Here is a 19,078-nt window from a genome sequence, read left to right as displayed (position 1 = left end):
GGTGCACTGCCTGCTCAGTCAGGGCTTGTCTGAATCAGGCAAACCAGAGGCTTCTCTCACAGCTCCTCATTGGCAACTCCACAAAACACTGGGTCACGCAAGACCTCCTGCTTGCAGGCCTCTGAGCCCTCGAGTTGCCAGACTGCTGTGAAGGGGCCTCTGAACCTTAAGCACGCCACAGGATCCTGCACCAATAACGCTGGCGGCATCCTTAGCTTTTCCATGATTTACAAAGGGAGCCAAGTGGGTGCAGCCTGAGAACACCACCCCCAACCCCACGCGTTCAGTTTTGAGAAGCGGCGCTGATGGGATACATGCGGCAGGGGAGGATATTACAGGCTGAGAAGTCGGCTAGCCTGACAGCCCGGTCGCGGGAAGGAGACCCAGGGGTGGGTGATTCAGGAAAGGCAGGCTGGCAGCCACAGCGGGCTCTGCGAGTAAGATGCAGAGGTGGGACTGGAACCCCAGCCCATAAACTGTTCCCAGTGCCCAGGAGAGGGTTGATAAGGGCAGGCCCAAGCACTGGGAACGAGACCCGCTGCCTGTGGAGCCGGGTGGGGGTTGGAGCCAGGTCTGAGCCGATCCAAGTGCGGGAGGACAGGCCTGAGCTGGCGGGAAGGTGGAGGGAGCCGCGGGAGGAAAGGGTTTGGAGAAACGTGAGCCTGGTGTGATCTGTTGGAGACAGCGGTCAAAACTAGGATTTCTGGGCGTGAGGTAGCGCCTCGTTACCAACCGGATTGCTGTAGGCGCCGCCCGCTAACCGGTTCTGCACGGTATCCCGGGCTTCCGAGCAGCAAGCAGCAGCTCCGCCCTCACAGCGTAAGGGCCAATGAGGATTCGGTCCGCCTCCAGGAAATGCAAATTTAGAAGGGCGGACTCTCCGACCTGCTCTAGACCAATCAGGGCGCGGTCCGCTCGCCCCGTGTGCTCGCCGAAAAGACCGATGTTGGGGGGGGAATGGGGCTCCGGGAGCAACGAGCTCTGATTGGTTTCTGCTCCCCAGAACCTCGCGAACTCCTGCGAAAACCTTGGAGACCTCCTGGGCCCGTTAAAGAACAGGCCCAGAAAGGTTAAGAAATTCCGACCCTATCTGGGCGTGGCGTGGTGGCACACGCCTTGCAGAGGCAGACAGTTCTCTGTGAGTTCGAGGCCAACCTGGTCTACAAAGTGAGTTCCGGGACAACCAGGATTGTTACAAAAAGGAACCCTGTCTTGAAAACCCTAAGAAGGGGGGAGGGAAAAAAACCTGACCCAGGCGGTGGTGATACTCGCATTTAATCCTAGCATTTGGGAGGATCTCTGAGTTCTAGGCCAGCCTGGTCTACAAGAGTGAGTTCCAGGACAGCCAGGGCTTACACAGAGAAACCCTGTCTCGAGAAAGAAAAAAAAGAAAAGAAAAAAAGAAAAACCTCGACCCATCACAGAGCTGGATCAGGGCCCCACGACTGTGATAAAAGGAGAGCAGAGTGGCGACGGGATCTGGAGAGGGCAGAGACTCGGAAAGGGACCCCGGAGGCTGCGAAAAGCAGGGAGGACGAGGAGGGGCCCCTCCCCATACACCCCTGCCAGGGCGGCTCAGCAAGAAGGCGCAGTCGCTGCGGGGCAGGCTCTTTATTGGGCTCAGGGCGCGTCCAGTAGCAACAGCTTCTGCATGTACGAGTCTAGCCAGCGGCGGCGCTCCAGGGCTGCTAGCAGGCGCGCGCGTTCCCGAAAGGCTGCGTCGTCAGCTAGCGCCAGGCTGCGCCGAGACAGGGGAATACCCAAATCCGCCCAGGCCCGGCCTGGGGAGCGGAGGCTGCGGGAAAAGAAGTACAGTGGCTGAGCGCCAGGCCCCACGGACCGCCAGGCCCCACTGCGTTCTAACGTCAAACCCACCTCCACCCCCGTGTGTTATCTCGCCTTCCCTTGGGGTGTCTTCTCCCTTTCCCTGGAGTCGGGGGACCTCACACCTACCTGAACACAGCAGTGAGGGGCAGGGCAACACCCGAGGCAGGGCCGGTGCCCCAGGGCACAAGCAGCAGCAGCAGCAAAAGCAGCAGCCGCCGCTCTCGGGGGCTCCTGGACACCTGGCAGGTCTCCATCACCTGTGGACACAGGGGACAGGATCTCGATGTCGTCATACAGCCCTGAACCTGGAAGCCCACCGTCCAACACTCACCATCAGCCTCCCGCCGGGCGCCCTACCGTGCAGTTAGCTCAGGCAGCGCTGCTCACAGCCCCCCTTATATACCAGCACAACCCCCGCCTTGGCATGACGCAGGCCGGGCAGGGGGCGCCGGGTCACTCCACCCCACGCTCATTAGGAGCCGCCAGCGGTAATGAGAAGCTGGTGGGGGCCTCCGCTGCTGTGGCCGCCACCAACTAATTGGGACCCAGAGCTGGTACTGAAGAAGGGAAATGGGGGAAACAGACAGAGAAAGGACACAAGGGGTGTGTCAGAGGGATAAAAATAGAGACTGCAGAGGGGGACCATTAGAGCACCAGTCAGGGACACAGAGAGAGACAGAGAAGAGAGAGAGCAGAGGAATCTAAGAGGAGAAAAAGGGAAGGAATAACCTCCAGACAAGACAAAGACAGGGTGCCCTCAGAAGGAAATAACAGGAAGAGAGGAAGGCCTGAGGGCTCTGGAGATGGAGAGGAAGGCTGAGAGAAGAAGGTGTGGAATGGACAGGCAAGCTCCGCAGAGACAGGCAGGGAGGGAGAGAGGAGCTAGCAGTGTGCAAACCAGTGAAGTCACCACTGTGAAGTGGGACACAGAGGCCCTGGGCTTCCACAGGGTTGTCCTACCCCTTCCCCCAGGGGACACCTGGATGTGAAGATAAGGAATGTTTAAAGGGGGCTCCCAGGAACACCCCATAGTGCAGTACGCCTCATGCCAGCACTCAGAAGGCCGAAGCAGAATTACCGCAAATCTGAGGCACGCGCGCGCGCGCGTGTGTGTGTGTATGCTACATAAGATTGTCTCAAAGGAGGGACAAATAAAGACACCCTCCTCCCATACCATGGGCACAGGAGGGGGGACACGAGCTTGAGAGGAGAGGTCCAAGCCTGGGATCCCAAACCTGAAGGTGGTCAAGACAGGGCCTCAGACCCCTGGGTTCTAGCAAGGGGGACACCTGGAAGCCTGAATTCTTTATTGTGAAGGGGACAGAGTCACCTAGTGGGATTAAAGTGGAAAGGTACCAGGGACTTGGGTTTGGTTGGGGAAATTGGAGAGAGCCCAGGACTTTTTTGTTTGTTTTCAAGACAGATTTCTCTGTCCTGGAACTCGCTCTGTAGATCTCACAAGCTGACCTAGAACTCACAGAGATCTGCCTCCCGACTGCTAGGATTAAAGGTGTGTGCCACCACTGCACAGCTGGACCCAGGGCTCTTATATGTGGGGAGTTTGTTTTGTGTCTGTTGGGCTGATAGTTTTCAGGAGGTTTTTTGTGTATGTTTAATTGGTTGGTTTTATTTTTGTTTTAGAGTCAAGGCTTCACACTGCAGCCCAGGCTGGCCTGGAACTGGTTCTGTAGCCCAGGATGGCCTCAAATTTGTGGCAGCTTTCCTAAAAGCCTCAGCCTCCCAGATGCTGTAATCAAAGGCACAGACCACCGCCTGGCTCTTGTTTTATTTTGAGACAGTCCTGCTAGGTAGCCCAGACTGGCCTGGATCTCACTATGGTCACCCAAGATGGCTTTGAACTCATAATCCCACCTCAGCCCCACAAGAACAGGGATTACAGGCCTGTACCATCATACCTGGCCAAACCTTGGCTTCAAAAGGAAACTAATTTGGTTAAATCCTAACTTCCTTCTCTGCCATAGTGACGAGGTCCTATGTCTGTTTCTTTAAGAACCTCAGCTTGTTGCTAGGCTCCCAGGATCCCCCAGGGAGGGGGTCAGGTGCCTCACCTGTGTGCCTCTGGGACCTTAGTGCCTGTGCCTTCCAGGGCCCTTCAGCGGCACTCCCTGCCTGCCTCTGTCCAGCGCTGGTCGTCTGTTGTTGTCCTGGACACCACTGCACAGGTAAGAGACCCTCTGCCCCCAGTGACCCTGTCCCACCCACGCTCACTCCCCCATCTCTAGGCCACCACAGAAGCCATGGGTCCATCCTCTATAAGCAGGACAGAGTACACTGTCCTGCCTCCAGCCCCACCAGGCCGAGAAGTCTACACCTCACATCCCCACTTCTCAAAGGCCTGGAACACAGATCCGGGCATCATCTGACCCATGGTCCAGGGATCCTGTGTCCTCTCCCCTGCAAGCCTCAGCCCTTCACTCTGTGGGACTCAGAGCCCAGGAGCCTCCTTTGCAGGGCCTCGGAGTCTTCCTCGAAGACACCCTCTAACTCAGCTTGGGTCCCAAGGAGAAGGTTGCCCCACGTCCCCTTGGCCATCTGATACCTTCTGAAGGTAGAATCTAACATTTGTGGGGCCATGGTATCATTATGTCCCAAGTTTTCAGGGACCGCACTGGGAAATGCACTACCACTCCCAAATCCCTGAACTGCCGTAACCTTAGTGACCACGGTTACCAGCCCACACCAGGGACTCGCAATTGGGCTTTGCTAGAGTCCCTGGACAGACCTGGTCCTTCTGGGAGCCAGGGAGTGTGGCCCCTGGGAGTGTGTGTGACTCCAGGATGCGTTGGCTTTAACCTTTTCCTACCTACTCCTTCCACAGCTATAGAATTCTCTGAGCCATGCAGCCCTTCAGCCCCATTTTCTTCCCACTCTTCCTCCTTGGTTGTTTGGGTTCCAAGGCGGCTCCCTCAGCCTCTCTGCCTGTGGGCTCTGACCCCCAGGGGATGGTCCAGCCCTCTAGGATGCCCATTGGTGCCCTAGAAACTTCTCCTGGAGATGGGCCCACCCCAGGATACCCTGCAACCGTTCTTCCTGAGCCCTCCAAGACACCACCCTCAGCTTCCCCTCATATTTCCAGGAAAAACTTAAGTGAGACCCCCAGCCCCAGCCTCTCAGATTCTCCGGAGACCCCCATGCCTGCCCAGCTCACAGCCTCAGGCACAGAACCCCAGGATGCTTCGCAAACAAACCCCTCCAAAGCAACACTGCCAGAATCTTCTGAGACCCCCAAACCTGACCTGACTGCAATTTCCCAGTCTGGGTTTCTTGAAACCCAAAACCCTGATCCCTTCACAGCTTCACCCCCAGAATCTCCTGAGGCTGAACATATTGACCCTAAACCAAGAGCACACCAAGACTCCCCTGAAACCCCCAAAGAACATACCCCCCAAATCACTCCTGGCGAAGAGCCTAAGACACCAAGTCCTGGCCCCACCCAACTCCTCAGCTCCAAATCCCTAGGGACCTATGACCCTGGTACCCCCAGAACCCTAAATTCTGCCTTACTGCCAACCATTCATCCTGACCTGACAGAAACTCCCCAGCCAGCATCTCTCATCACTCACAATTCCAATACCACTGACATCCCCCAAACACAGTTCCCCACAACCTTCAACCAAAAGGCAACAGAGACAGCTGTGAGCTCTGATTTGGAAACCACTACTAGTCTTCCGGCCCAACCAACAGCAACCTTCAGGGAGGAAACAGCCACACCCAGTGAGCCAGGCTCAAGTCCCAGCCCAGAAGCCCCTGCAGCCTCCCAAGTTGCCACTCCTGGCCTGTCCACCTCGGATTTCCTAGGAACCAAAGAGCTTAACATACCCCAGAACTCGGGCCCTAACGGTCCAGATACCCCTCCTCCCTCGGCACGGATTGCAGGCCCCCCAGCTCCTATAGACAAGCCCAATCAGGTAGCCCCTGGGATGCCGCAGGCTCCTCAGAGACACAGCCGAGGAGAGACAGTCAACACTATCATTGTGGTGGAACGGGTGAAGGAGACTGGTAAGGATCTCAAGGCAGAGGACTGGGCCTGGGCAGTGGGTCTGAGGGAGGAGGGCTGGGCCTGGAGTCTGGGTCTGAGGGAGGAGGGCTGGGCTTGGAGCCTTGGGTCAGAGGGAGGAGGGCTGGGCCTGGGCAGTGGGTCTGAGGGAGGAGGGCTGGGCCTGGAGTCTGGGTCTCAAGGCAGATGGCTGGGGCCTGGATCCTGGCTCTGAGGGAGGAGGGCTGGGTCTCAAGGATGAAGCACTCAGTTCAAATGGCTGTGTCATCTCTCAGGGGTGACTCTGGTCAGCCGCCCACGAGGCTCCATCAGTGGAGCCCTGTGCCTGTTCTTCGCGGGGACAGGGATGCTAATTGGCATCTTCCTCCTGCTGTGGTGTCTGTACCGCCGAGCCTCCAGACACAGGTCCTTTGCACACCACCGGCTCCAGGACAGCGGAGATGAGCCAGGTGAGTTCTTGCTCTCTGTGGAATGCCCTCAGGGTTCCTTATCCAGTTTTCTGGGGACTTAGCACTCCCTTCTAAAGAACACAGACCCAGGGCTGGAGAGATGGCTCAGAAGGTGCCAGAGGACCCAGGTTCAATTCCCAGCACACACATGGCAGATCATAACTGTAGCTCCAGTTTCAGGTGATGTGACACCTCCACACAGACATACATACAAGCAAAACACGAGTACACATGAAATAATTTTTTAAAAAAGAAGAAAAACACAGACCACCCCCCCCCCCCAGGTAAGTGTAAAGTCTGGTCCCTATGTCTGAAATGATTCCCCCCCTCCATCCTCCTCTTCTGAGATAGGATCTCACTGTGTAGCCCAGCGCCACACGCGTGCACACACACACACACACACACGCACACACCCGCCTGATCCCACCCTCGCCCCTGCAGTCTTGCACCTGGACGCCCCGAAGGACCCCGTGGACCTCTACTTCTATGCCCCCGACGCGTGGGTGCCCTCGCACATCGCCACGCAGCAGCCGCCTCCCACGCCCGCACTGCCGCCCAAGCTGCCCCCTCCACCCCGCGGGCCGCAGCGCCTGGAAGCCCTGTCGCCGGCCGCGCTGTCTCCCAACTTTGTCTGAAGACAGCAGCACCGCAGGCACAAACCAGCTTCGACGCCTAGAGAAGGCGCAGAGCCAAGCAGAGCTTCCCAATAAACCACCTTTCCCCCCCTCAGCGTCTGCGCCCAGTGCTTGGGGTGGGGGTGGCGCTCAGGCAGGAGGTGGAGAAACTGAGGCTCGGGGTGGAAGCCTGGGTCTGCACACACCCGCGCTCCCTAGGCCAGGACGTGGCTTGGGGCAGATGGAGGACTGGGGTCCGCCCGGTCCTCAGCTCTTGTGACCCACATCCGGCGACAGCCTAATCTGTACACAAAGCGTTTATTGGGAGTGGAAGGGGCAGGGCAGGGTTCACGGCACAGAGACAGACACCAGGACACAGCCCTGCCCCGGGAGCAGCCCCTGCCCCCAAGCCTGCTCCTTTCCTCCCACACCTTCCCCAGATGGCTGAGCTGAAAGAGGGGCGTCTATGAGGGAAGCACCCCAGATTTGGAGTCATTTAGCCCCTGAGGGACACAACAAACGGTCACTGAGAAACTGAGGGCAGTTTGACCCACCCAGGGGAGTAAAGTGCAAGGATTTGGGGGGAAAGGGAGACCCTGAAACCGCCCCCCTCCCAGGGGAGGGGAAGAAGTGACGGCTTCTAGCCACTACTTAGACCTGAAAACTGAGTCAGAAAAAGAGCACGGGTGAGCGGAGCCACGTCGGCCATTTCCCTGGACATTGTACTAAACTAAGGACAAGGCCTGGCAAACCGCTGCTGCTGGGGGAGGGGAAAAAGGACTGGTGGGACTTGAAACCGCCATTTCCCCTCAAAACGCTGGTGAGAATCGGTCCTTGGAATGGCGGGCGAGGTTGGTGGTTGGTCGAACCAACAGGGGAAATGCAGAATTAACCAGGAAAGCCCTGGAACTGACAGGGGATGATCATGAATCTTTCAGAGTTTGGGACCAGCTGAATAATCTTGGGGTAGCCTGAGAATCCCTGGGGTCCTAGGAAAAGGTGGAACCTCAAAAGCACAAGAGAAAGAGGTTGAACTGTCCATCCAAACAAAGCCCTGAAAGGAGAGATTTGAAACCACACAGGCAGACAGGCGGAGAACAACCTCCGGGGGGTTGGGTATCCGTGAAACCGCTACTGCAGCTTCACCCCTTGAGGAGGAGAGAAGGGAAGAGGGTTGGCTGGACAGCACTGCGAACGAGGGAGACTTGCATCCTAGGCCTGAGGCAGGGCAGAGAGGAGTCGGGTTCTTCCACGCTGCCGCCAGGCTAGAGGTGTGTCAGTGGAGGTCCTGGAAACTGCCAATCAGTGGGAGGCACGTGGTCAGTAGTCCCGGACTGGGGGCGGGGGCCTCGGAGGCTGAACTGTGCTGTGCGTGGCCCCATAGGAAGGGGGAGGCGCTGGGGGCGCCCCCGGGGGCTCAGCCTCATCTTCCATTTCACTTCCGTCACTGCCAGCCAGCTGGTCGTGGCCAACAAAGCCACACTTCTCCTCGCTCATCTCCTCTGGCTCTGCCCACGGCTGCTTCTCTCCCGAAGCAAAGACCCCATAGAAGATGACACCCCCATAGTGCACCAGGGAGGCGATGAGGAACACATACTGCCACTCCTCCCGAGTCTGGGGGCAGACAACACAACACGGCAGAAGGTCAAAAGAGGGCGGGACACACACCTGTCGGGCCAGCATGGGCCACAGGAGATGCTGTCTTTAAAAATACATGTATGGGGGCTGAAAAAGGATCGCTTAGCAGTTGAGGGGTCTTCCTGCTTTTACGGAAGTTCAGTTCCCGGCACCCACATTAGGCAGCTCACAATGATCCGGCGGGCGCTCCCTGGCCACTGTGGGCACAGCACTTCACGGTACACACAGACAACTGAGAACAACAGGAGGCCAGGGGTGGCCGCACACGCCTTTCACGGGGCGCGCGGGAGGCAGAGGCAGGCGGGTCTGTGAGTCCGAGGCCAGCCCGGACCACGTGATGAGCCTCTGATGCGCACCCTGCCGGCCTGATTCTATCCCTCGGACCCACATGGTGGGAAGAGGGAACCAACACACATCCCATAGCACAAAACAGCTCACACTCTCTAAGTCAATAAAAAAAATTACACTAATAAAAATAGATTTTTTTGAGATAAAATCTCTGAGTTTGGGGCCAGCCTGGTCTACAGAGTAAATTCCTGGACAGCCAGGACTACACAGAGAAACCTGTCTTGAAAAAAAAAAGAAAGAAAGAAAAAGAAAGATAGAAAGAAAGAGAGAGAGAGAGAGAAAGAAAGAGAGAGAGAAAAAAAGAGAGAGAGAAAGAAAAATGGAGAGATAAAAGAGAGGGAGAGGAAGGAGGGAGGCTGGTACTGGAGGGTTCCAGGCATTCATCAGGTCTGTGCTAACCTTGTGCTTGGTCATTGCACCCACGATGATGGGGCACACCATCCCAGACAGTGTGCCCACGCCATTGGAGATGCCCATCAAGATGCTGGCATAGCGAGGGGCAATGTCCAGGTGGTTCACGTTAAACCCTGGTGGGGTATCAAGTCAGCAAATGTCACACTAGACCCTCACTGCAGGGTCACACCCGCCCCAGCCCCCACTCTCCTGGGGCACTCATTTTTAAAACGTATATGTATTATGTGCATGACTGTGAGGATAGATACATGTGAGTGCAATGCCCATAGAGGCCAGAAGAGGGCGTGCGATTCACTACTGGCGGTTAGGTAGCCAGGGTGAACGGAATTCGGGTCATCTGGGAGAGTAGCAAGTCTTCACTGCTGAGACAGCTGTGTTACTCCCGAGGAGCCCATTCCAGTACTGAGCTACTCCAGTAACCCCAGCTACCCATCTGGGGTTCTCACCAGAGATGGCAAAGCCGCTGAAGCCCACAGCCAGGACAAGGAAGGAGATGGCCACACCCTTGGAGTGTGAGTATCCAACCACCAGCAGCAGTGTGGCTTCCATCCCGAAGCCTGTGAAGGAACATGTCTCCTGAGTCTCTACTGTGACCCCACTGGTCACCTTGCACACATTCCCAGCCGATTTCACCCCAGCCCCCTTCTATCGACCCCATCTGGTGACCTCTGACCTGCAGAAGACCTGACTCCAGTTCCACCAAATCAGAGTGGATCCTGCTTCCCACAAACTCAACCCAGTCCACGTGTTCTGGCTGCTCTGCCTTAAAAGGGCCCGCTGTGATCCCACCTTCCGACTGGGCCACACTCTGCAAGACCCAACACCCCATTCTGAAACCTCAGAACTCAGATCTGTGTCCTTACCACATAATGAAGCCTGGGACCCCACTCTCAACCATCTTGCTAGGTCCCCACCCATGCATGACCTGTCTCCCTGAAACCCCAGTTATGGCCCCTTTAGGACTCTAGGTTCTCAGGTCCCGCCCCCTTCCAGCTTGGATTATCTCTATACCACCTGGGTCTGTACTCATCCGCCTAAGATTTCCACGTGGCGGTCTCCAACCCTGACGTCATGAAACTGTTGCACGCTGCCCTTACTCAGACGGGGGGGGGGGGTGTCATGCCCTTTGACCCCCCCTTTGTGCTGTGCTCCGCCCGGGCCCCACCACTCACCCCCGCAGTTCATCAACTTTCGCACATTAGTGGTGGACATTATCCGGCGACTGCGCAGAAAGTCGGCAATCTGGCCCCCGATGGGCACGATGATGGTCATGACCAGGTGGGGCAGCGCAGACACCAGGCCCACCTGTGAGAACAGGTCATGGGCAGCCACTCCTCCATCCTCGCCTGGGGATGCAGGCACCTTCTCCCTCACCCCCACCAAGTCCCCTACGCCTGCCTGCCAACCTTGCTGATCTCAAAGCCGAACACTTCTTCAAAGTAGGCAGGCTGGGAGATGAGGAGCAGGTAGAAGGTCCAGCTGCGGCAAAAGTTGGCCACAATGATGGCATAGACGGGCATGGATGTGAAGAAGCGTCTCCAGGGCGTGTTAAACTTCTGTGGGGGAGAGGAGGGGAGGGGAGGAGAGGGGAGGAGAGAGCAGACCGTGCTAAGATAGATGCCAGGCTTGGGAACGTCATGTCCCTTCGGGGACCCCACCATAGCTCACTGCGCCTCAGGCACAGTTCTCATCTTTACTCTCAGGGACTTAGGAACTCTAAACCTCCAGCTTGAAGGTTGCATTATAAGGATGAAGGACGGGTCCTGGCCCCAGAGGTCCTTCAGTTTCAGATGCGGAGCCCCATGAGAACCCATAAATGTGAGCCCAGTAGAATGTCTACTCGGTCACTGCACAGAGTTTAGCCATAGCCACAGCAACACTAGCAAAACCTCAAGTTCTAGTCCCCTCGACTGCTTTTAACCAGGCCTCCTCTGTGGCTCTGACTCAGCCACCTTATACCTAACGCTAGGTCCTCAACCCCATCCAGACTAAAATGGCATCTAGCCCAGCTATTCTCATTTTCTTTGTTGTTGTTTGTTTGTTTTCAGTAGTGGGAATAGAACCCATGACCTCATGTATGCTAGGCAGGTACTCTGTCATTGAGCCACACCCTGCCCCTCACGGGGGGAGGGGGGGGAAGAGGGGAGGGGGATTCTGGGCAAATGATCTACCTAACCCACTTTTCATTTTTTAACAAAGCTTCACCAAATTTCCTAGCTTGGCCTTGAACTCACTTTATAGCCTGGAACTTGCAATTCTCCTGCCTCAGCCCTTAAAGTAGCTGGGATGGCAGGCCTGCATCACCACATCCCATTCGGCCCCAGCCTTTTGCTTGTTAGTCCTGTCTCCTCTGAGATTTGAGCCAGCACCCTCCTCTCTGCCCTGCCCAGCCCTGCAGCCTCACGACCAACCGTCACAGGGTTCATGAGCTTGGCACTCTCTCCGATGGCATCCTCGATGTACTTGCGCTCCTCTTCTGAGATGCTGGGGTGCAGTGCAGGGGACTCATAGGAGACCAGCAACCAGAATAGGTACCAGAAGATCCCGAAGCTGCCTGGGGGTGGGCAGGAGGGAGATGGGAGCAGGGTGACATCGGCCTCACTCAGCCCCGGTGCCACCCAGAGCCATGCATTCAAGTCCCTCACCATAGACATAGAAGACAGAGCTCCATCCTGAATACTGCACCAGGACCCCAGCAAGGGGCATGGCAACCACTGCCCCGGCATAGGAACCTAAGGGAACACGAGGGTAGGAAACAGGCCTGTCTTCCCTGGATCCAGGAGAGCGGACCCTCAGCCCAGGAACCTGCCACCTAAACTGAGATCACAGCTCAGCCCCCCTCACACAGGAGCGGGCCCCCAGCCCCTTCTCACCACAAAAGGCCGTCGTCGCCAGGCGACTCCGTTCTAAGGGAGGGGCCCATTTGCTCCAGATGCCGTGGCAGGCAGGGTATGTGACCCCCTAGGGAGGGAGCACGGAGGTCAACGAGAAGAGGTGGGGTCACAGAGGGGAGCAGGGCTTATGGGACAGACTTTACCTCCACCAATCCCTGCAAGATCCTCACGAAAATGACACAGCCATAGTGGACACGGGCTGCTGAGGGGATCAACATGTTTAAGGTGGAGGTAGCCACAATGGCAAAGCCAAAGACCCTGTTGGAAAAGGTGGGGGAGATGGCACGAGCAGTGAGGCAGGCAGGTGGTCCCAGCCGTCTAGTCTTCCCAGCATCCCTAAAATTTTGCCCTTCCTGCCCACAACAGGACTCAAGGCCACCTCTGAGATTTGCCCTCAAACAAGGACCCTCCCAGCTTCCTGCAGCCAAGTCCAGGACCACGCTCACTTGAGCTCCGCCACACACAACTGCACTTTCCGCCACCCCGAGACTCCACCACTGTACCTGTTGGCTGCGAATTTTTGGCAGATAAATCCTCCAGGAATCTGAGTAACAATGTAGCCCCAGAAAAAGGAGCCATGGATGAGGCCGACAGTCTCTGGATCCCAGTTGAACTGGGCTTTCTGCGGGTCAAATACACATCAAACTAGCCACCCTCCAGACTCATCCCTCCGCCAATCAGCACCCACAGACTTCGTGCCTCAGACCACCGGCAACAAGATCCCCTCCCCTTCCCCAAACCTGCCAATCAGAGCTCACTGGAGCTCCGCCTTTCTATGTTGCCAGGGCTTGCATTTTAGCTACAAGCTCTGCTGCCTAGTTCTACTTGCTGGCTTACCTCAGTATCCCCTCCCTGAACATCCCCAAGTGTGGGGGTGACTGCCTCCTGTTTGTGGACAGACCTGTATGTGCTCTAGGCAGGGCCAAGAAGCAGCTAAATTAGGGGTGTTCCTTACTATATTGCAGCAAAGGTTGGGGCTTCAGGTAAGCTACAGACCAAACTAAGATTTTTTTTTTCTTTTCCCAATTATGGGCATGGCTTCTGGAATACCCAAGTTAAAATAGCATAAATCTGAGCTTGGACGAGGCTTTATGTGTGAGGTGGACAAAGGCAGAGGTCAGTCTGGAAAGGATCTTAAGACAGGAGTGAAACTGTGTACATGTAACCCTGGGACGTAAACGCGGGACACGGCTGTAAGTGAACTGGCTAGAAGATCCAAAAGTGGGCCGAGGTAATGAATATCAAACCTAATACCAGTGTGACCATTCCTAATCTGGAATGGAAAAGGGCGGAGCTTTCTTTATACCAGGGCGGGGCTTAGGAAGGCAGGGAGGGACTGCAAGAGTGAGGTCGGATCTATAGAGAGGCACGGATGGGCAGGACCACGGAATTGTAGCTGGGAAGGAGTATGAACCGGCCGCTTGCGCCAACATGGGCCATGAGCAGCGCTCGCCAGAGCAGCTACCTGCACCACAACGTGGCCCCCACGATGGGTCGTGCTGTTGTTGACCATGGACACGATGGCCACACCCAGGTTGCAGCGGATGCCAAAGCTGATGCAGAAACCCAGGCCGCTCATGATGGCGATGATGTAGCGGCGCGGCAGGCCAAAGCAGGTGCAGTCCACCACAGGCGGGTCCCGTGTGTGCGTGGTCACTGGGCGACCGTCGGCGCTCAGCTCCAGTGTCTCTGCGCCTTCCTGACGCTTCTCTAGCAACCTGCAGGGCGGCGGGAAGCAAAGACTCAGCAGTCCAGGCCCCTCCTCCTGGTGACACAAGGGTTCCCGGCTTAACCTTGCTTTGCTGCCCTCACTAGGATGCAGGCATCTCTAGACCTGTCTTTCCCTCCCTCCATCCAAGAACTCAGGGTTCCCTCTCCTTGTGACACAGCAGTGCATGGCAAAACCCATGTCTCTTGTCAGACCTTGGAATTCCTTCCAGTGCCAGGAGTCCAGGCCACCAGCTCTCTCCTGCCTGGATTCCACTCTAAAGTCAAGATCTTCAATCACTTCCCCAGCCTTCTCCCCTCTCTCCACTAGGGAGTTAGAGATTCTACACTATCCTTTGGAATCAAAGAGCAGGTGCCCGCAAGCCCCTACTGCAAGCTCCAAGACTGTCCCCAGCCCCCTCTAGCAGATGCAGAGCCGAGTCTATTTGAGTCAGCAAAGGTACAAAGAAGGGGCCTGTGTGCAAAGGTGTCTACAAAGCACATGCTTGCAAGCCACCTGGGCTATATATACAGACCCCTCCCCCTGCCCCTGGTCGCCCTGCCCTGCTTCTAAGCCCCAGATATGGGGCTGAAGTCCATTCCCACATATGTGGGTTTGGGAGTCCCTGGAGGTGCCAAGTCCAGCAGTCTGACTTGAGCCCCCTGGGGAATCTAGGGTTCAGACTGTCAGCCTAAGGAGCAGGGAGGGGGAGTGATGGCTGGTGTCCTGGCAGGGGACAGATGGCCCTGGTAAGGAGACTGGCTCAGTCATTCCCCAGCATGACTCTCGCCTCCGCCCAATCTGCATCCAGGATTGAGTGTGAGGATGGATAGGGCTCATGGAGGGGCTGTCTCCCAGCCAGAGAGAGGCTGCTGAAGACAGATGGGGAGAGACCAGAGGGCTGGGGAGACTGCTGAGATGGGACAACAAAGACTGGGGTAGAAACACTAGGGGTAGACGGAGACCTAGAGAAAGGGAGAGAGGGTCAGAGAACAAGACAGACAGACTCAGGAGAGAAAGCAGGAACTAACTGACATTCAAGTAACAGACACAGACGTGGGTGAGGTGGGCGGAGTCTCTGATATCAGAAAATGGAGAGGTGAGGAGACCTCAGGACTAACTAATGGTCAAGGTCAGTGAGGTCCCTGAAGTATGGAGACCTCGAGAGTTCAACGCGGCCCCTCGGAGGCGGGTAGGCAGTCAGGGGATTGGGCTGGATCCCAGGAAGGGGCCAGAACAGATGGAGACGAGGAGACTAGGGCGGGGGAGGAAAGAACAGCCAGACGGGCTGGGGGGAGGGGGGACCAAAGAACACTTAAGGAGGTGGGGAGGGGCAGGCAAGAAACCAGGCCTGTAATCCCAGCACTTGTGAGGCTGAGGCAGGAGGATTGCTGCAATTTCAAGACCAGCCTGGGCTACCGAGTGAGACGATAAGAGACAGCGGAGATGGAGCCCAGTTGGCAGAGTGCTGGCCTAGCACTGTACGAAGGCCTGAGTTCTAATCCCAGCATTGCATATGCCAGGTATATTGGTGCACATCTGTAATCACAACACTTGGCAGAGACAGGAGGATCAGGAGTTCAAGGTCATCCTTGGCTATATAGTTGAAGCCAGCCTGGCTAACACCAGACTTTGTCTCACAAAACAAGCCATATGGGGACGCTCACCTTTAGCTACAGTACAATACGGCAGAGGTAGGGTCCCTCTGAGTTCCAGGCCAGCCAGGGGTGCATGAGAGCCTGTCAAAAAAGGGGGGCTGGCCTGGGGATAGAAAGAGGGGGGCCTGGCCTGGAGATAGAAGGGGGGGCCTGGTCTGGGAAGAAAGAGAGAGGGTACGGAGAGCACCAAGGGAGGGAAGATAGAAAGAAATAGTGGGGAGTCAAAGACTGGGACTCAATGCCCCCAGAATGAACCTAAGCTAGAGAGAGGTCCCTGCATGTTTGCCTCCATAGAACATTACCTGTGAGACTGGAGTTTGACCCAGGTTGATTTCTGATATTTGACTGAAACTGCAGGTGTGGGTCTAGTCCCAGAATGTCGACATGTGCTGTTTACATTAGGTGTGGGATCTCGCTAAGGGTTTTCAGACAGGGATTCTGAGTCCCATACAGAACACAGCTGGCCATTACACGGGGCAGTGCAGGTGGGGCAGGCCAGGCGATGTGTGCATCCAATCCCAGCACTGGGGAGACAGAGGCAAGGTGATCAGTGCAGGGGCCAGCCTTGGCTACTGGAGCCCTTGTCTCAGAATAACAAGAGTCACAAAGAAGCCCCATCTCCTCTCTGAATGACCCCAACTAGGCCAAGGACTTGGTGAGGGAATGTGTTCCTTAGGGTGGAGTGTCCCCAAAGGAAGACGTGTCTCAACTGCTCTCTCAAGATACCTGCCCACTCCCTACATCTCTTTCTCCCTATGCCTTGGTAGGTTTTTTTTTTTTTTGTTTTTTTTTTTGTTTGTTTTTTGTTTTGTTTTGTTTTGTTTTGTTTTGTTCTTTTTTCTGGTTTCTTCCTATTATAGAACTAGGAAACTGAGACTCCAAAAACAGATGTCACAGGTCCAAGGTCACACAGGAGGAAAGCAACTTGGGCCTGATCCAGTCCTGGCCCCCAGCATTGCCCTGCCCAGAACCTGGCCCAAATAAGCAAGGCTCCCTGGCTCCTGGCTCTTCTTCTTTGTCCGAAGTCACCCTGGGTTACCTGGCCCAAGAGACACCCCCAGCCCCCAACAACTAGCCTCACTCAGCTTGGTCTCCAGGCACATCTGCAGCTCAGCGCTCGCTAGAGGCTGGGAAGGAGAACGACCTGTGTTCAACTGATAAGTTTGGTCTTCAGTCATTGCTTCCCCCCCCCCCCCGCACCTCCACTGTCAAAGTGAATTCTGGATTTTGTAAGCAAATAAATGCTTTCCCCCTCCCCAACTTTCTGCTGCTTCTCCTGGGGTCTCTGAGGTTGGAGAGGAAAGGCAAGGCTGGGGACCCAGAGGGAAATGGAGAGGCTAAGAGGAGAACCTGAGGACCATCTCCCTCCTGCTCTCCCCCCCTCCAGCCCCCTCCACCAGCATGTCTTTCTCTCTAGCTCCCCTGACTTCACACTGGTGTATTTTGAGAAACTCGTGAAAGGAGGCGAGAAAAAAGGATGGGGAGGGGCTGGGAATTGGAAACCGGAGAGGTGAAGTGTCTCAGCTCCCCCCTCCACCACTGCCCCCTACTGGGTGGAGCATCTCAGCCCCCCCTCCATCACTGCCCCCCACTGCACCTTCCTGCCTCCCTCTCCTGTCACCTGAGGGTGGGGTTAACTTTGGAGCCAGGTGAGCCACAGCAAGGTGGACTATCAGACTGGCATTGGACTCAGGTGGCCCAGTGAGATCACCGAGGGCCATGTAAAGATGGACCAGGGCCCTGTATGGAGGAACCGGGGTCTAAGGGCACCATGCCCACGAGGCCATCTCCTCCCCGCACTGTGGATAGATATTTTTAGGCTTCTCAGGAGCTGAGTAATTTCTCTGACTTAGAGCCAGAGCTGGGGTTGGGGGTGAGGGGCTGGGAGGTGTCCAGGCTACCTCAGGGGACACTGGGGTCATTGGAATCGTGGTTCTGGGTGGAAGCAAATCTCACCCAGTTCTAGCCTATATCCCTTGGGAAGTCCATATTACTCCCCAAGATTAATTTGGTTTTTGTGGCCTGAAACTCCCTTACCCCCCCAGAACCTGGGATACCCCAGATTTTTTCTCTCAGCTTAACCCCCCTCAAGGACAAGAACCAACAGCCCCAATCCGCTTTAGCTTCAGATTAAATGCCTCTAGGGACAGAACCTGAGAAAGAGGAGAGATGGGGAGAGCCAGGGTGGGAAGATAGCAGTCCAGGGGAACAGTCAGAGATGCCAAGAGAGACAGAGATCAAAGTGGGAGGAAGAGCGAGAGGGGTGCAAGAGGAAGGGTCAGGACTGAACCCAATGGCTCCTGGTCAGAGGGAGGGGACAGAGACCCAGAGGTGAGGGGAAGAGGAACCCAGGGAGGGGAGACAGATCTAAAGTAAAAAGACAGAAGACAGGTGGACAGAGACCCAGAGAATAAGGGAGGATACACAATCTCAAAGAAAAAGGCAAGGCCCAGGTGGGGTGAGGTGCAAGTGGGGGGGCGGGAATAATGGACCAGGCAGGATGGGATGACAGCATCCACAGGACGGAATCCTGAACAGCTGGGTGGGCCTCCCCACACCATGCCAGGGTGTCCTCTCTCTTTTCCCTCTGTCCGTCTGCTCCCGGGTGGAAAGGGAACATCCTCACCCTTCCCCTCCCAGGAACCCCACCAAGCTCACCGGTGCAGCTTCCCCAGGGCGCGCCCCGCCAGCTTCCGAAACTCCTCCTGCCGGAACTCCATGGTGGCTGTGCCCACGCGGGTGCCCTGCCAATCCCCCCGCCCGCGGGCCCGGGCGGCCGCGTCCGGGATCCCGGGGTCCGCCCCGGCCCGGCCCGGCCCCGCAGCTCCGCTCGGGGGGGAACCAGGCTGAGAGTGCCAGCTGCCCGGGGCTGTTGCGGGACTGAACGTCGGGGGGCGGGGCTGGGCGGGGCATTCACGCCCACCCAACGAGGCCCAACCCCTTGCAGTCAGAGCCCTCACTCTCCTCCCACCCAGCTACCTGGACTGTAGCCAGTGAGCTAAGCCCCTTATCTTGCAGGCTAGACCCTCTCCTTTAACTCTCTGGTCCCAGAGCCTCTACCTGGCCATCTCAAGGCCACGCCCTTGGAACCAAACTCTGAATTGCCTAGTGCCCCACTACAATCCAGTTACCAAATTACTCTGCACCGTCTACGCTCTCTAGGTCCCTCCCTCCTGAGCTCTGTGCTTGAGTGTTGGGAGCAGTGAGACCCCAGATCTTGAATTTCTTGTAATCCCCTGATCTGAGTGCCTACAGCTGCTCTAAGCACGAGACCTTCAGGAGTTCCTGATGTCAGGAGAGTGGTTTCTGGTGGGTTTGGCTGGGGCGTGGCTATCTCTATATAATCTGCCCCTGAACACAATAAAGGGGGCATTCTTGGGGATTACAAGAAATTCAGGATCTGGGGTCTCACTGCTCCCAGCACTTGAGCTCACTTCTCCATCTGATCTTTGACTTTCTCATTTTCTTTTCTTAAAAAAAAAAAAAAAAAATTGAGATGGGGGTAATGAT

At 56.3% G+C, this 19,078-nt stretch overlaps 3 protein-coding genes across 4 annotated transcripts; 1 reads left to right on the top strand and 2 right to left on the bottom strand.

Moving 5' to 3' along the window:
* Positions 1–1,620: 1,620 nt before the first annotated feature.
* On the bottom strand, positions 1,621–2,120 carry Pth2 (parathyroid hormone 2). Its single transcript, XM_038313390.1, has 2 exons — positions 1,954–2,120; positions 1,621–1,795 (listed from the first exon to the last, which is right to left on the bottom strand). Exons 1-2 carry the CDS (start codon positions 2,118–2,120, stop codon positions 1,621–1,623), a joined length of 342 nt encoding a protein of 113 aa, XP_038169318.1.
* A 2,565-nt stretch (positions 2,121–4,685) lies between these two features.
* Gfy (golgi associated olfactory signaling regulator) lies at positions 4,686–6,929 on the top strand. The gene is made up of 3 exons (XM_038313379.1): positions 4,686–5,847; positions 6,121–6,294; positions 6,736–6,929. Exons 1-3 carry the CDS (start codon positions 4,686–4,688, stop codon positions 6,927–6,929), a joined length of 1,530 nt encoding a protein of 509 aa, XP_038169307.1.
* A 1,047-nt stretch (positions 6,930–7,976) lies between these two features.
* On the bottom strand, positions 7,977–18,288 carry Slc17a7 (solute carrier family 17 member 7). Of its 2 annotated transcripts, XM_038313933.1 has the most exons (13): positions 18,227–18,288; positions 13,668–13,920; positions 13,040–13,114; positions 12,706–12,824; positions 12,346–12,460; positions 12,182–12,269; positions 11,954–12,040; positions 11,720–11,862; positions 10,715–10,864; positions 10,481–10,613; positions 9,755–9,865; positions 9,294–9,421; positions 7,977–8,522 (listed from the first exon to the last, which is right to left on the bottom strand). In XM_038313933.1, exons 1-13 carry the CDS (start codon positions 18,286–18,288, stop codon positions 8,229–8,231), a joined length of 1,758 nt encoding a protein of 585 aa, XP_038169861.1. In that variant the 3' UTR covers positions 7,977–8,228. The 2 variants fall into 2 exon arrangements, with proteins under 2 accessions (XP_038169861.1, XP_038169862.1); XM_038313934.1 differs by lacking the exon at positions 13,040–13,114.
* Positions 18,289–19,078: the final 790 nt, after the last annotated feature.

Source organism: Arvicola amphibius, chromosome 12, assembly GCF_903992535.2.
Source record: "Arvicola amphibius chromosome 12, mArvAmp1.2, whole genome shotgun sequence".
Taxonomy (NCBI): domain Eukaryota; kingdom Metazoa; phylum Chordata; class Mammalia; order Rodentia; family Cricetidae; genus Arvicola; species Arvicola amphibius.
Note: the sequence above shows the minus strand (reverse complement) of the source record. Positions and strands in the feature narration are given on the sequence as shown.